Here is a 16,170-nt window from a genome sequence, read left to right as displayed (position 1 = left end):
TTCTATCTTTGAAAGCACCTCATTTGTTCAAAGCACACTTTTATAGTTTCCATTAAGCCCAAAATATGATAATCAGTGTATGAGATTCAGTTTCTGCTTTGGGACAAGGGCACGAAAGCAAAAGGGTGAAATATACGACCAACCATTTTTTCAGAGCAGAAAATATAATGAAAGATCAGTTTTGTTTAAAAGGATTAGTTTTGCATATTTTAGGTGAACTGCAATAATGTCTGTATAGATGATGATAGGGGTGTTTGCGAAAAATGGTGTATTCTGCCGTGTACAGTTTCCTTTTTTTTTTTAAGAAAAGATCACTTTTAAATTGTATTTGTTTCAGTTTTTTGTGTGATGGCTCAGAAAGAACAAAATTATTTTAAAACATGTAAAGGAAATCTTAGTATTTTTAGTTAGTTTTTTTTTTTGGGTGGGGGGGGGGATGGGGTGGGTCTTAAATATTGTGGAGACAGGATTTTGTTCTAAAAAATAAAAGTTGAATTCTGATGTTTCGTTTCATGAGTTCTTCCAGTGTTGTTGACAACATATTTCATCTTTCATGATCTTTAAATGCAATTTCAGAACCGAAAGCATATTTTCAAGCCACTCCTCGTGACTGTAACACTTGTTGGTGGAGGAAGTGTTGATTTGCTATTTGGTGGCACTTCCTCTGTCTTGTCAACAATAGGCAAAGTACTTGTTTTTTACCTTAACGTTTCAAAAAGGAGAGAGAACACTTTATTTCTTTTTTAGTTTAATTTCCATTACTTTGCAGAGAAAATAAGAATATATTAACAGTATTATGCATTACAAATGATGTCATTTAAGTAAGCGTGTGGTTTCCACTCTGTGCATATAATCACATGGTTTAGTCACCGCTTCAGCTAGTCCGAAAAGGAAGTGATCAGAAATAAATGCTGTTCATTGTTTAACTGTAGTCTATGTAACAAGTCAAAAATAGTCTATGTAACAAGTCAGTTACAGGAACATGAGGTCAAACTCAACATTAATTATATCATATTGAAAGGTAATCAGTACTTATATACAGTGTAATGTGGCCTTATGTCTTTGTGTAAAGATGATTAATCATGGGAGATCTCTTACACTCTTTATAACTTGACAATCATATGAAAGTGGCTGATTTCAGTGTTTAACCCCCATAGAAATTTTCATATTAAGCTGTGATGGCCAAAGGCTTTTTTTTTTTTGCTTTAATAACTTATTCATACATGCAAAATCTGATGATAATACTAATATTAATGCAGTTACAATAATTATGGGTTTGTATCACCGTTTCTTAGTGGAGGACAAATACCATACACATAGAAGAAAGCATCTGTGTAAGAACTGCGAGCCATCTTGTCTTTTACTGGCTGTGTTTGGGTATTGTGAGACAAGTTATTTGAAACCCAAACGGTGAAAGATGGAGCTATTTCTTCTAGGGAAATGTTTTTGTTCATTTATATCCTAAACCACTTCGACTTATGTGGCAGAACAGGGTCATGGTGAAGCACATACCCAAGACCTACAAAAGGAGAGATGATGTTTAGTCAAGATACAAAAAATACTTGCAATTATCATTATACTAGTTTATCTGCCTCAGCTGTGAAACCATAGGTGCTAAACAAACTTGTGTCCTATAAATGATATTCATATAATAATTTTAAAAACTGTGGGGGTCTAGTGCAATTCATTTTGATTAGCTGAGGTAATTATGACAAGACATAAAGCCTCTTATGGAAACCCAAACCTCAATAATGCAGATAACAATGACGCCAACCCCTGTGTTCAAGAGGTTTTTCTCAAACGTGTTCTTCAGCTTTGTGAAACAACCCTAAATAAAACAAATCAAGAGAAAACATGATATAAGATTAAAACACAATTAAATTACAATCTACATCTGGTTTGTGTTTCAATAATATTGTTTTGCTATATAGCTTATGAAGAGATGAATGTAAGTGCAGAATTACATCTGTCCAGTATGACGTATCTTTTCCAGTGTTGCATGAATTCGGTACAGATGTCCCCCATTGTGTATGGTTAGTAATTCCACAACATTTAAACTGTTGGTTTATAATAAAAACTGTCATTGATTTGTTTAAATGTATTTATTATGAAGAAAATAGTAAGCAATAGTAATGGTTACTTAAGCACCACTAATAAAAGAGAAACATATTCTAAATGGGCACTTACTGTTGTTTGCACTTTGTCCCAATCATCATCAATTGTGGTATTGTGTGCTTTTCTGTTCCTTATGGAACTTTCCAAACCTTTCTTAAGATCTTCATTAATGAAGGTGTCAATCTGTGAGTAAACAAGCAGTATGAAGTACTCTTCCTCACATATGAACTGCTTCCATATACAAATCTTGTTTTGCCTGTTTCTTACCTGTGTCTCGTACATCAGCAAAAGGCAGGCAGCAGCCAGCTCAGCCAGCATTAGAATGAACAACAATATGAAGAACTAATGCAAACAAACAGAGATAAGTTTTATTAAAAGAACCCAAAAAGTTAAACTTAGTGGACAACAGAGAACATGCAAGTGTAAGTGATGGACGCTAACATGTTCTGCATGAGACTCACAGATATAAGCAGGCATCGATTTTCCTTCAGGGCTCCGAGAAAGCCCAAAAAGGAGACGCAGGTGATAATGATCCCAGTGATGAAAAGAGTGTTTGCGATGTTCATAGCCTGAAGACTGGGGAGTAAGGAAGAGTACCTGGAGAATGTCATCAAATAAATGCCCAATCCGAAGACAGTAGCCCCACAGATCTGTCGAGGTAATTTCAGCCAAACAAAAGAGCATCAATACTTGTGTTTCATATGTTTGCAGTATCCCTCAGATATAATAATAACAAAAAGTTATGTGTTTTTTATTTTATGTTATTCTTCTTCTCACTCACACTCACTTTTAATAGACAAAGTTGCTACTGGTGTCTACATTTTTTTTGAGGTTAGAGGTTTAATGAAGGTCAACCCCAACCAACAAGTGCAAATACACCAATTAGAATGGTAAACATGTGAAACCTGAACACGAAGAATTAATTCCAACGGTTAAGTGTGAACATTTTAAACATGTAAAAATATAGGCCAGACGCTGGAATTTGGTAACTCTGAACAATTATTAGTATGAAAAGCCATCATACAGTATATTAGTCTGAAAATGGATACGTACAAAAAAGATGAAGTTCACCACACACATGGTGTACTTCAGGCACTTCAGACACGACATCTTCCACTGCGTTCTGTGAAGATATCAAACACACAGAAGCTGAGGTCAAACTGTTATCTCACATTAAGACCTTTGTGTTCTTTCCCAAACTGCAAGCATATACAACATAAAGATCCCTGACTCAGTAAAGTCAGAAAAAAATCTTTTCTGTTTTCCCCCCAAAACTGAAGGTGGAGCTGACAAGAGTTGAATGTAATATAACACAAGAAACTGCTAAATGGAGCCCTGTCACTGTGTGGAATCTTTATGGTCTGTCATGCATTTCCTGTGTAACTTCCTTTACCAGAACAAACTGAAGTTTACACATTTTCAGCACTACTTGATGAAAACAACCACAGATTTAAAAAAATAAAATAAAAAAATAAAATAAAAATTATGCTGCTGCTTCCTTTTTTTTTTTTTTTTTCAGGTAAACAAGCATAAAAAATTAAATAGACTACCCAGTGGGCATATGTATACATAAAATGACATCAAACAAAAGCTGGACATTTCATGATTTTTTTTATAAAAGACATTATTATAAAAGACACTATTTGTAATAAGGAACTATTTTTTTAAATAAAAAATTACATAAATTAGAATGAACATAAAAATCAAGACAATTTCACAGCTTTCATATTCTTACCTTTAATTTACTCGGTAAAGATGCTCCAAAGAATAATCCTCAATTGAGGCAGCTGGACTCGCGCTTTGTGACCGTGTTGTTCTTAAAGTCTGTGTCAGTGGCAGTGGGAGTGCATCGAGTCTTACTTCCTCTGTGAGTGACGCAGTGTCTAACTGACAGTGCTGGGGTGTTTAAAAGACAGACACGAAGAAAGAAAGATGTGCTATGAAAAAAGTGGGATTCACTGTCACTATACCACATGGTTTATATGAATGTGCCTATAATACCACTCTTAAAGAGGAGTATTGCTGTTGTTGCAATGCCTCATGCTAAAGCCATACATTTACTAATAAAATGGCACAAAACATGTGCACCATACAATATAAACCCAAAGTTTCAAAGCAATTAAGTAAACTTAATGTAAAAACAACAACAAAAAAGTTCTACTTAAATATTTTTAATTCCTGTGACTTTCTTAGTTTTTGAATTAAAACTTATTTGTTTTGATTAATTTGAACTGCTTGTTGATGAATAGTAAAGTATATAGTAAATAGTAAGGTGAACTGGCACACACACACACACACACACACACACACACACACACACACACACACTGAGACAGCCAATCCTGCAATGTTTCCTCTATTTCCCAGGGTCCCCACAGCATTTTGTGAGACTATGATGGGTGCAGATTGGTTTCTAGTCTAGGGGGTTCTGCCGGACATTTTGTTAATTTTAAGTTTAAATGCATAAATCTGGTGCATTTTGAGAGCAGAATCAAGTGACTAGATCGATGAAGAGATATGTGCTCTTTCTTAGTAGTAATATAGTAGTAATAAGAAGTATTTATTGGTTGCATACATGTGGTTGTGATGGAAGGGAACAATTTACACTATATAAATTCTTATAAAAGCTACAAATCTTGTAATAAATGTCATACTTTCTGAGTATGAATTAGCATGTGCAAAAAAAAAAAACACAACAACACTAAAGCACTGTAAAATGTTCAACTGACTGGCTTCTCTCCTGTATGGTTTCAGGTGCAAGTAGAGACCAGTTTTTTGTTCTATAGCTATAGAACTATTTTGAGCTATAGAAAACTCCACAACCTATTATGGCCTACATACAAACAACAGCCTAGCTATGTTATGTAGCCTAATTTGCATGCATCAGGAAGTCGCTCTCAGAATTTAGGGTATTAAAATCAGCTTTGAATGCACGCGTGTGTTTTACTTTCAAGTTAATTTCTGGGAGAAAAATGTGTTTTATATTCTCACTTCATGTTAAAAGGTGTGTATTTTATTTTGGTTCAGCGAGTGTGAATCCTAAACGCTTGTCTCAGGTTTACAGGTGTTGTACCAAAATTTGACCCCCTGCTAAATTATTATCCCCCTCGTTGAAGTCACTACCTGATTGCCTAATCCTAACTCCTCCCCCACACATACTCCTTAACCAAGCAATATAGGGGGGTAATAATCTGTCGGGGTCAGAACAGCCTCTGTGCCATTTGCTCCATTCACAGCAGCACGGGTGACACGGAAAGTAACACAGTCATTTGTAAATTGACAGTAAATAAACAGTCTTTTTTGCTGCTTGATACTGCAGACCAGTATTTCTATGATATTTTCTTTTCTTGACTCTAAGGTGGTGGGCACCAGTATGATTTGTATTCAGTTTCATTTACTTTCTGGTTAAACTGCCTTCTGCACGTGCAACCTTCCTTTCCTCAACAAGGTATCAATGGTTCACACATGATTTTCATACAGTACTTCCTGAATTTACATTATGATTTAAAAATGTCTTAATGTAGCATCTTCTGTTTACCAAGGCTGCATTTATTATGTAGTAAAACATTCGTATTTTGAAATAGTATTACAATTTGGATAAACTATTTTCTATTTAAATATATTGTAAAATGTAATTTATTTCTGGGATGAAAAGCTGAATTATCAGCATCATTAATCCAGTCTTCAGTGTCATATGATCCTTCAGAAATCATTCTAATATTCAGATTTTCTGTATAGATACTAAAAATTCAGCTTTGCATCATAGGAATAAATTACATTTTAAAATGTCTTTTACAAACAGTTATTTTAAATTGTAATACTTTTTGACAGTATTAGTTTTGTACTGTATTTTTGAGCACTTCAATTAAAAAAAAAACCTTAATTTTAAACATTTAATAATAATAATGTTTCCAAAAATTGACAAGTAGGCCTTCGTCATTATGTGACAGAATGTTTGAGCTCCAGGACTGTTTGCCTGGGGCTCTGAAATACAGGTAATGATGTAAATAATCAGTTCCTTACAAAGACCAATCGTTTTGTTTTAGAAGACCTTAAGACATCACCAGGTACCAGTTGACTTGCATGAATCACCAAGGGCCATGGGTTTAGCTAAAAACATTCTTTAGTGTTCTACTGAAGTAAGTCTCTATCTTTTATTTGAGAAACTAGGCTTTGGGTTTGTATTATTGGTTTCTGCACAGTCTATTAGCTGACATTAAGTAAGTGTTTAAGATATGACCTTTTCACTGGCATTCAGAATAGATTTGACTGTTTGATGAATATGAAGTGGACTGTTTCTCTTTACTTAGTAAATGTGCTGTGTAGCAAAGTGTTATATTTTTACTGCTTAAATGTTGTTTAACCCAGGACCTGCTCAAATTTGTGATCTCCTGTTAAAAGTATCTATTCCTTTCCTCAATATCTGGCATAAAGAAATAAAAATAATAATGGTTGTATTTAAAATTTTTCCATCCATCCATCCAACAAATCCATCCATCCATCCATCTTTTGTGTTTATATTTTGAAATTACAGTGTTTCTGCTTGTCCTTTTTAGGATTTTGCCAGATAGCCTTATACACATTGCCTTTCCAGGTTTCCTTGATGTAACAAATTTACTTGACTGTTGTTAGTGATAAGGCTGGACAAAGTAGGGGGAAAAAAAGTAAAAAAAGGAGATAATTTCATTTAGATGTACCTGAAGTACATGTGCATTTGATGAAGTTTAGAAGTACATGTGTATTTGATGCTTGTTAATGAAATGCATTTATATTTTGTAGTTGTCAAGTCACCTTTATTTGTAAAGTGCTTTATACAATACTGATTGTGTCAAAGCAGCTTTACAGTGACAAACAGGAAAATAGTTTGACAATAACAGTCATTTTTCCAGCTAAAGCCAGTTCATGCATGATTCAGTGATGTCACCATCAAATTCAGCTCTCTTCCAATAGTGTCTGTGCAACCATTCAAGTGTCCCCAACTAAGCAAACCAAAGGTGACAGTGGTAAGGAACCAAAACTCCATTGGTGACAGAAATTGAGAAAAAACCTTGGGGGAAACCAGACTCTACTGTTGTACAATTAGTAAAGGTGCAATTGTAAATTAATTAAAGGACAAGCTCATGTGTGTTTGTGTTAGCACTTCTTGTGAACTTGTAATGTTTTGAGTCTCTGTAACATTAAAATCAGACTAAGGCTGATGATACACTGGGCAACTTTTGGAGCAATTTTGCTGGGCAACTTTTTTTTTGAGTAATGTTGCTTGTGCACTTTCTAATTGAAAATGGTTAACAAATGTCGATCTGTATACTTTAGATTGGACGTGGGCCCTGTGTATCACCTGGTTGCCTGTTGACGGCAACATTTACCAAAGTTGCCCGGCAACATTGCTCAAAAAGTTACCCCGTGTATATCATCAGCCTAACATTTGAGAGCAGTGGCACCAGCGCCACTAAGTTCTACAGATGGTGGTGCCAGGAGCAGATTTGGTAGTGCTGGGGGTGGTGTGTGGGGGTATATTCATAATAAATATAATTTAATCATACAATTACTATTGTTTTGCATTAATAAGTGCAGTTACTAATAACATTTCATTATTTTTTTTTTTGTTTTGTTTATACAGATTTGACAGTAAAACACTTTGAGTTAAGTGTTTTGAGTAAGCTTGAGTTAAGATGCATACCAAATTTACTTTTATTAACAACAGTTACAGGTGCAAAATCTACTTTTTATACAAAAAATGTATTCCACTCTTATTAAATGTACCATTATTTTTCTAGCATATGGAACTGACCAACTTCAGTGATTATGTGTGATTTAGTAGCAAACTGAAGAAAAGTTGACTTTTCTTACTTCATACAAAAAAAGTAGTTCTTGATGATTTTATATTTTAGAATAGTGATTTTATAATTTCAAAATATAGAGAAAAAGTATAAATGAATGACTAATAAGGCAATAAGTGCTCCTCTGCTGCTGTCTGTTATGTGATTTGATGTATTGCAAAGTATATTTCGTTCATCCCATTAAAAATAACTTTTAAACTGGATCATCTTAGAGCTTTAAATTGCTGGAACTAGTGTGAAATGCTTTAAAGTCGTTGAAAAGTGCTTGAATTTCTCTCTCAAAAGGTTGGAAAACCCTGAAATGAATGATATAATGCATTAGACTATGGTTACAGTTAGCGTTACCGCTTCTGGTTTCCTGATGTATGTCAGATCTGTTTATAACAGATTTCTGTGCAGAATTTGGATGATCCGCATGAGATCTCGCAGTAACATTATTGCAGTGCGAATTCAAACGCTTCTCACTGGATCTCGCAGCACTATCGTCGCATCTGCGCAGCGGAAAACCAGCGAGGTTTAGATTCGCTTTAGTTTCGTTTGCAGTTTGATGCTTCTCAAATGCAACGCAAATAGCAGAGCTTATGAGTTGGGCAACACGGTGGTGGCGAAAGTGCGACTGCTCACAAAAATAAGACGCACCGGTGTTCACCGACAGAAAGAAATGTCTCAAAATGCGACCATTTGGTTTCCGTCTGGAGCCCTGCTCCCATGTTCCGTTACATTATTTAGTTAAAAATGTTTCACCAGTCGCCCACATTTCTTGGTAAACAGAGTTCTTATTAAAAACACTGACAAAAACAAATGATGCTTAATATATTCCAAGGGGAAATTACTGCGTGATTACACATATTGTCTGTATCAACGTGTCAGAGTAATTTGCATGCTCAGTACTATTTTCCTCTTTTACTGGTAACCAATGTGAAGGGACAGATACAGCAAATGCATAGAAACTTGTGAAAGGGAAATGAAACACATTCAAGCCTGATGAGAAAAATAAAAATATTTTTGGCCCCCATAGTCAAAACTCAGGGTGTTAAAATGGAGAAATAGTGAAATTGCACAGATTATCACCATATAACACACCATTATCAAATTATAAGGTTCCAATATAGATGACTATATACCGTACTTAACCAAGTATGCTGGAGAAAGGTTATGTCTTACTCATTTTGTTTTTAGACTTTCATAAACATCACCCAAAATGGTGATAAACTTTAACATTATATTTTACTGGTGCCTTATAAAGGCCTCAATAAATAGGTAAAATAAATAAATGTGTGATGGACAGAGATACTACAGGAGAAAAACACATCTGGAAATGAGTCTCAGCTAATAATCTAGCATACATTAGCACAGTGGTACTTGTCCCCAGTTTTGGTTCCTGAGACTGAAATGAGCCATGAACTCATCACTCATAACAACACAGGAAAGAAAACTAACTCCAGCCATTTCATGAGGTCCTTTAGAATGTATGACCTAAAAAAAAAATACAGGGAAACTGTTACAACTTAAATAAATTGTAATTTATTGATTGAATTAAACCTTTTAAGAAGCAAACATTATTTTGATTATTGTAAATGAAATGCATATAGTTTGAAACATCTGGATTTTCTTTAAACAAAAAGAATAATACAAATATTTCATATAATAAAAACTTTTTTTGAGTGATCAACTTAAAATTCAAGTTTGTTAAGTTCTAAGTTACAAAACGATTTTAGAGTGTATACAAATTATTATGGGTTGGTAGAAGCTATGAAAAAAACTTATTGTAAAACAATTTACTATTCCTAACATTTCATAACAATCATATTACAAACTTGAGTTGTCAGCACATAACATCCAATTATAAGACAAACTTTGAATGTTTAATTCAGAATTTTCATGACAACCATGAAAACAGTTTGACACAGCAGCTTGCTCAACCACTGAGCTGATGACAACAGCAATAACAATCTCTCCCAGTATAAAACAATAGACAAATGTTGCACAACTGTGGAGAGCCGTGACTAGACGTGATAGGAAAGGCCGGAACTGTCTCTTGGTTGTTACTCAGCATTAGTTCCATATGGATGAAAATCTAATCGAATCAATTTTACATTAATTAAAAGATGACTGCTGACAGCTGATGAGATGATGGTGACAGATGGAGGTCAAAGTCTAGGTGATATATTTTATTTTGATTCATTTCTGTCTAACTGAATGCAGAACACAAGGGTTTTGGGGATTTCTGCAGTGGCATTACAGTAGACAACCTGAGAATACAACAGTTTGAGAAACTATTGTGCCTCTGTGAATGCTGTTACACAGTTCTCTGTGCCACTTCTGGGTGAAAGGCGAAGGTCATTGTAACTGGTACAAAAATACAGCACACGCCCACACAACAGTCTCTAGAGACCTTCAAAAACACATGCGCACTCTTTCAAATATTCTTAAACAGCTTGAGATCATAATCACGATTGAGGTCAGGTATGGCTTTTAGTTCAGTGTTGGCCTTCAGGTCCTTTCTGTTGGTGAGGTCCAGAAGCAGCCCCATGCAAAAAATGCCAGTCACACTCACGTTGGACCTCTCGTCCCATTTCCTTCCTGTCACGTGTTTTTTAGTTTGCTCAGTAGAAGCGTTTGCGGCGGTTCTCTTTATAGTGACTATATAGAAAGATAATAACCACAACCACTACAACCAGCACAACGACGGAAACAATGAAGAGAAATAAGGTGGTGATGATGCTCCTTCCTTCATCCTCCACATGAACTGTGTAAAGAACACATTTGGAAGATACAAACATTTGTACTTCTCTGTAAAACAGCTTATACTGAAATGTAATGAATGTATAATCTTATCGTTAGTGTTACCGTTAGAGTCCACTCGGTAGTCTACACTAGGCAACGTGATCTCCTGCTGGTCCTCTTCAGGACTGCGTTCCACTGTAAGCTCATACAGCTTGAAGGAGATCAGGTCATGGTTATCTAAAAACAAAACATGCAATAAATAAATAAAAATAATACAAAAATGTATTATTTAGCATTGTCTTTTATTTCAATTTTAAAACACCTAAGAGCAAATACCCTCTCCAGACATTTTTTTTTGTGAATGCAGACATTATATTGCTCTCAAAATTGACTATAAAATACAATGCAGTTTTCATAGGATCTGAATATCTGCCTGATTTAAATTTGATTGAATGAAAAGCTTCACTGGTCCAAACCTGATAAATCTCCAGTAGCCGACGAGACGCCGAAATAGTAACCTTGTGGCAGCCTCACTCCAGGTATATCCAGACAGTCCTTCCACTCTTGCTTCCCCTCGATATCCATCATCACCTGAAAGAAAGATCAGCAAACGAAGGTGCATACAGAACTGAAGGCTGCTCTCCAACATCGGTCTAACAATACTAAATTTAACCTCTCCCTCGTCTTGACTATCTGCATCGCAGTTTGAAATACTAAATTGGTGCAGCAGGTCATGTCTTTGGCTAAAAACCCCCCAAACAAAACAGAATGTAAAGATGTTTCTTACTGTGAGTCTGTTCTGCGTATATCTGATCAAGAGGAATGTGTCATATTCAACATTGCGAACGTGAGCAGTGCAGCCACCGAGATCAGTAAACCGTCCGTCATGGTCGTGATCATATGCAAGACTTCCATTTCCCACCATTGCAGAGATGAAAGGAAACGTTCTCTGAAAGAGAGACAGAAATTAAACCGATTCGATTATCATTATTTTTTCACAGGTTGAAGTTGTTAAAGCTGACATGACATATGATGATGAGGACATGACATTTATTGAAATCTTGTTTATCTAATATTTAGTGACAATATACCTCATGCTGCTTGTCATCATTGGGATAAGTGTCTACAAAAACACCCAGACCTGTAAAAAAGTTTGTGTTTCCAAACACTTGACCTTGAGGAAAACACAAAGACCAAAAAAAACCCCATCATAGTCATATCACAGAAAATCAGTATTTTGAAGATTTGTAATATTGATGATCTCATACCATTTTGCATTCGCTCTTTGGTGAGCCATATTGCAAGGCCGTCTCCATTCAGGTTCTTCTTGCCCTCACCATGGATCTTAAATTGTACTTGCAGCTCCCAGTCCCTGATGTAACAGGGCTACACACACACACACACACACACACACACACACACATATATGTACAAGCCTGTCTATTACACATTATCTCAAGATCCTCTTTTTCTAACAGGTTGCTATTTAATTGCTTTGTCTAATAGATGTGTTTCAGGATTTCTCATCATTTAAACTCACATTACGACTCCATACAGCTCCTTGTCTTGTCTGCAGGTCTGGTGTCAGCCGTATGTGTTCAGGCATGATCATGGCGTTGCCCATGAGCTCCCAGTGTGAGGAGCTGGAGGAGCCCAGTCCTGTGTACACACATCAACACAGTCAATTTCACTCACACACACACACACACACACACACACGTATATATGTGTATGCATGTTTGTATTTGTATGGATGTATACACACAAAGGCTTAACATTTGTCCATTAATTTATGTTGCATATTTTCTTTTTGCTTCTAGATAACCAAGACCATATATATATTTATAATGTCTACGGAAAATCTACAGCCATGGCCAAATGTTTTGAGAATGACACAAACATTAATTTTCACAAAGTCTGCTGCCTCAGTTTTCATTATGGCAACTTACATATAATCCAGAAGGTATACAGCGCAATCAGATGAATTGAAATTAATTGTAAAATCCCTATTTGTCATGAAAATGAACTTATGTTCAGTGATTCCCTCATTAACACGGGTGAGAGTGTTGAGGAGGACAAGGCTAGAGATCAGTCTGTCATGCTGCTTGAGTTAGAATAACAGACTGGAAACTTTAAAAGGAGGTTGGTGCTTGAAATCATTGTTCTTTCTCTGTTAACTATTGTTACCTGCAAGGAAACATGCAGTTATCATTGCTTTGCATAAAAAGGGATTCATAGGCAAGGATAATGCAGCTAATTAGATTGCACCTAAATCAATAATTTATCAGATCATCCAGAACTTCAATGGGAGAGGTTAATTTGTTTTAAAGAAGGCTTCAGGGCACCCAAGAAAGTTCAGGACAGTTTGTCTAAAGTTAATTCAGCTGTGGGATCGGGGCACCACCAGTGCAGAGCTTGCTCAGGAATGCCAGCAGACAGGTGTGAGCGCATCTGCACACACAGTGAGACCAAGTCCTTGGAGGATGGCCTGATGTCAAGAAGGGCAGCAAAGAACCCACTTCTCTCCAGGAAAAAAAACAGGGGCAGACTGATATTCTCCAAAAGGTACAGGGATTGGATTACTGAGGACTGGGGTGAAGTCATTTTCTCTGATGGATCCCCTTTCTGATTGTTTGGGGCATCCCGAATAAAGCTTGTTTGGAGAAGAAAATGTAAGCGCTTCCATCAGTCCAGTTTTCCAACATGCTGGAGCACCTTGCCATAGGGCAAAAGGGATAACTAAGTAACTCAGGGAACAAAACATCAAAATTTTGGGTTCATGGCCAGGAAACTCCCCGGACCATAATCCCATTGAGAATTTGTGGTCAATGCTCAAGAGGCAGGTGGAAAAACAAAAACCAACTAATTCTGACAAACTCCAAGCATTGAATATGCAAGAATGGGCTGCCATCAGTGAGGATGTGGCCCAGAAGTTGACTGACAGCAAGCCAGGGCTAAACACAGAGGTCTTGAAAAAGAAGAGTCAACACCGCAAATACTGAGTCTATGCATAGATGTATCGTAAATGTCCATAAAAGACTTTAACACTTATGTAATTCTTGTAATTATACTTAAGCAAACCATAGTCACAGCTGACAAAAAGATCTAAAAACACTGCAGCAGCAGACTTAGTGAAAATTAATGTGTCATTTTCAAAACTTTAGTCCACGGTTGTGTAACTGTCCTGTACGTTACTTCCACCATGTGGACTTGAGACTAATCACCGCAGTTGCGAAATAACCATGCCACTCTCACGAGATAAAGAAAAGGGCAACCAACAATTACAAAAGAAATAAAGGACACAGTGATCGTCCTAACAATAAACCTGTGGTCTCACTTAAGTATTTTCTCTTCAGCTAGTTGACTTTCCTGAAACAGGTGTGATTTTGGCAGGGCGTCACTGAGCGAGCAGGAATGGACGCTTACCTTGGTATGGCTTACTCAGCGAATACTCTCGCTTGAGAAATTCATAAGTGATATCGTCATATGTGTTTTCTCCAGAACTACTACTCAAAAAAGTGAGTATTAAAACTAATAGCGCAGATACTTTGCTTTTGTTTGCCGGACTGTACGCTAAACTCTTTACTGTTATGTAAAGAGTCCCGTTCAACTTAATCACGACGGTCGCCATTTTCCCTGGCTCACTTCAAAATGCCCGCCCCTCGTCACTATTCGTCTATTTTCATTCGTACACTGCAATAAGTGGTTTACAATCTTGCCAATCATTATTTCGACCAATCGCTGTTTTCCGTACGTTACGTTTGGTGAGTATCTGTGCCAATAAAACAAGTGCATCCTGAGAAGAAAAAAAGAAGATAAAATAAGGGTATTCAATTTTTATTTTAAACCTAGCAGTTCTAAATCTAAACTTAAATCCAAACGATTAGATTTAATTTACCTATCTAACCTGTTATGCAAATCGTCATACCCCTAGGCTCTGTCATTATCGGTCAAATTGTTTGTTTAGCAGATAAGCAAATATTTGTCATTCAAATAAGCTGAAATTTTTAGGCTCACACTTTTTACTTTAAAAAGTGCTCCACACTGGCGCATATTATTATATTAGCTATATTATATTATATTATGATAATATTATGATAAATGAAGAGGGGTTTTGACCAAGTTTTAAAAATCAGCATACACAAAGACAAATCAAAATAATCAGCATTTTAGACATGGACCCGTAATTTAATTTCTTTACATAACATTTGTCCAGTGAGTAGCAACAACAAAAAGAGTGTTTTCACTGCTTTCTGTGGTTAGTACTGATAAAGCATTAGTATTGATATACAGTATGTATATATGTGTGTGTGTGTGTGTGTGTGTTCTTGTGGAGGAATTTCATTGTGTACAGGCTATGTCTTTTTATTTATAACTTTAAGTGTATGAAATAGACAAGTGATTAAAAGTGCTCTTCTTGTTACGGGAGAAAACTACTAGCACACTCACTGCTACAGTCAGACACAAATAATGAGTTATCATAATGTTATAATAATATTTTATTATTATGAAGTAAACCATCTATCTTGAAGAGAGGTGTTTGACATTTCATACTGTCTGCAGTTTAATTGACTCTTCACTAGAGGTCACTGGAGGACTGGAATTGTTCTCAGCTCTTGAATTTTGAGTTACAGAATTGTATTTAGTTTAGTTCAGTGTTTTAGTTATGCACTCTGAAATACAACCCTTCAGTACTTAGAGGTGGATTTCTTAAATGCAAATCCTTTTGGTTTCATAAGTGATTTAAACACAGATTTAAAACAGCAATGCGTAGGGTTCAAAATACTAGTGGCAGCATGTGAGGAGGTACAACAAAAATGAATAGAACTGTATTTTAGTCCAGCAGTTCCTGTGACCCTCAGCTGTTTCAGAATATGGTGTCTGGCCCAGTGGGTGTTCATGAGGTTATTAGGTTTCCTTGTTGATTTCAACATCACAGTGCACTAGTAGACCACATACTGGACTAAAGTGTGGTTTTGAGTTTGATGGGCTCTTTAGACTATAATCAGAGGGAAACATGTTCACGCCTAAGCTGTCATACCTAATCAGGCAAGACAAAGAAATCATTTATACCAGCTCAACTTACTTCATGCTTTTCCCACACCCTCAGTTTTCCTCTGTCAGGTTTAAGAAGCCTTGATTACCAATGAGTAATGAGTAATGAGTACAACCCAGTTATGCAAGTTAAATTATGGGAAGACTCTTAGATCTGGTTTAATCAGACATCATCATGTGAACATTTATTTACTAGCAAAAGTAAGTAACCTTTACTTAACTTGACCCATATCTCCATTATAAACAATTGTATTGCTTCTCTTCTAGGAGAACATCTCATGAATGTGTCGTGGGGAAGTCGTGGGTTAGAGAGTTTGACTCCTAACCCTTGAACACAGATTTTGAAGCTTAAAAGGATATCGGCGTTGTATAAATGGTACGTTTTTGGATATATTTTTCTATATTTTTCTAAAGTAGGCTACTCTGAGATATG

General features: G+C 36.0%; 2 protein-coding genes across 2 annotated transcripts; both read right to left on the bottom strand.

Annotated features, from left to right (window-relative positions):
* Positions 1–1,196: 1,196 nt before the first annotated feature.
* LOC132139751 (leukocyte surface antigen CD53-like) lies at positions 1,197–4,011 on the bottom strand. Its single transcript, XM_059548348.1, has 8 exons — positions 3,851–4,011; positions 3,169–3,238; positions 2,577–2,765; positions 2,383–2,457; positions 2,188–2,298; positions 1,965–2,057; positions 1,745–1,828; positions 1,197–1,519 (listed from the first exon to the last, which is right to left on the bottom strand). Exons 2-8 carry the CDS (start codon positions 3,223–3,225, stop codon positions 1,451–1,453), a joined length of 678 nt encoding a protein of 225 aa, XP_059404331.1. The 5' UTR covers positions 3,226–3,238; positions 3,851–4,011; the 3' UTR covers positions 1,197–1,450.
* A 6,100-nt stretch (positions 4,012–10,111) lies between these two features.
* On the bottom strand, positions 10,112–14,342 carry LOC132139750 (VIP36-like protein). The gene is made up of 8 exons (XM_059548347.1): positions 14,109–14,342; positions 12,223–12,341; positions 11,951–12,068; positions 11,774–11,856; positions 11,470–11,631; positions 11,159–11,273; positions 10,806–10,919; positions 10,112–10,704 (listed from the first exon to the last, which is right to left on the bottom strand). Exons 1-8 carry the CDS (start codon positions 14,311–14,313, stop codon positions 10,562–10,564), a joined length of 1,059 nt encoding a protein of 352 aa, XP_059404330.1. The 5' UTR covers positions 14,314–14,342; the 3' UTR covers positions 10,112–10,561.
* Between the last annotated feature and the right edge of the window lie 1,828 nt (positions 14,343–16,170).

This window comes from Carassius carassius, chromosome 4, assembly GCF_963082965.1.
Source record: "Carassius carassius chromosome 4, fCarCar2.1, whole genome shotgun sequence".
In the NCBI taxonomy this organism is placed as follows: domain Eukaryota; kingdom Metazoa; phylum Chordata; class Actinopteri; order Cypriniformes; family Cyprinidae; genus Carassius; species Carassius carassius.
Note: the sequence above shows the minus strand (reverse complement) of the source record. Positions and strands in the feature narration are given on the sequence as shown.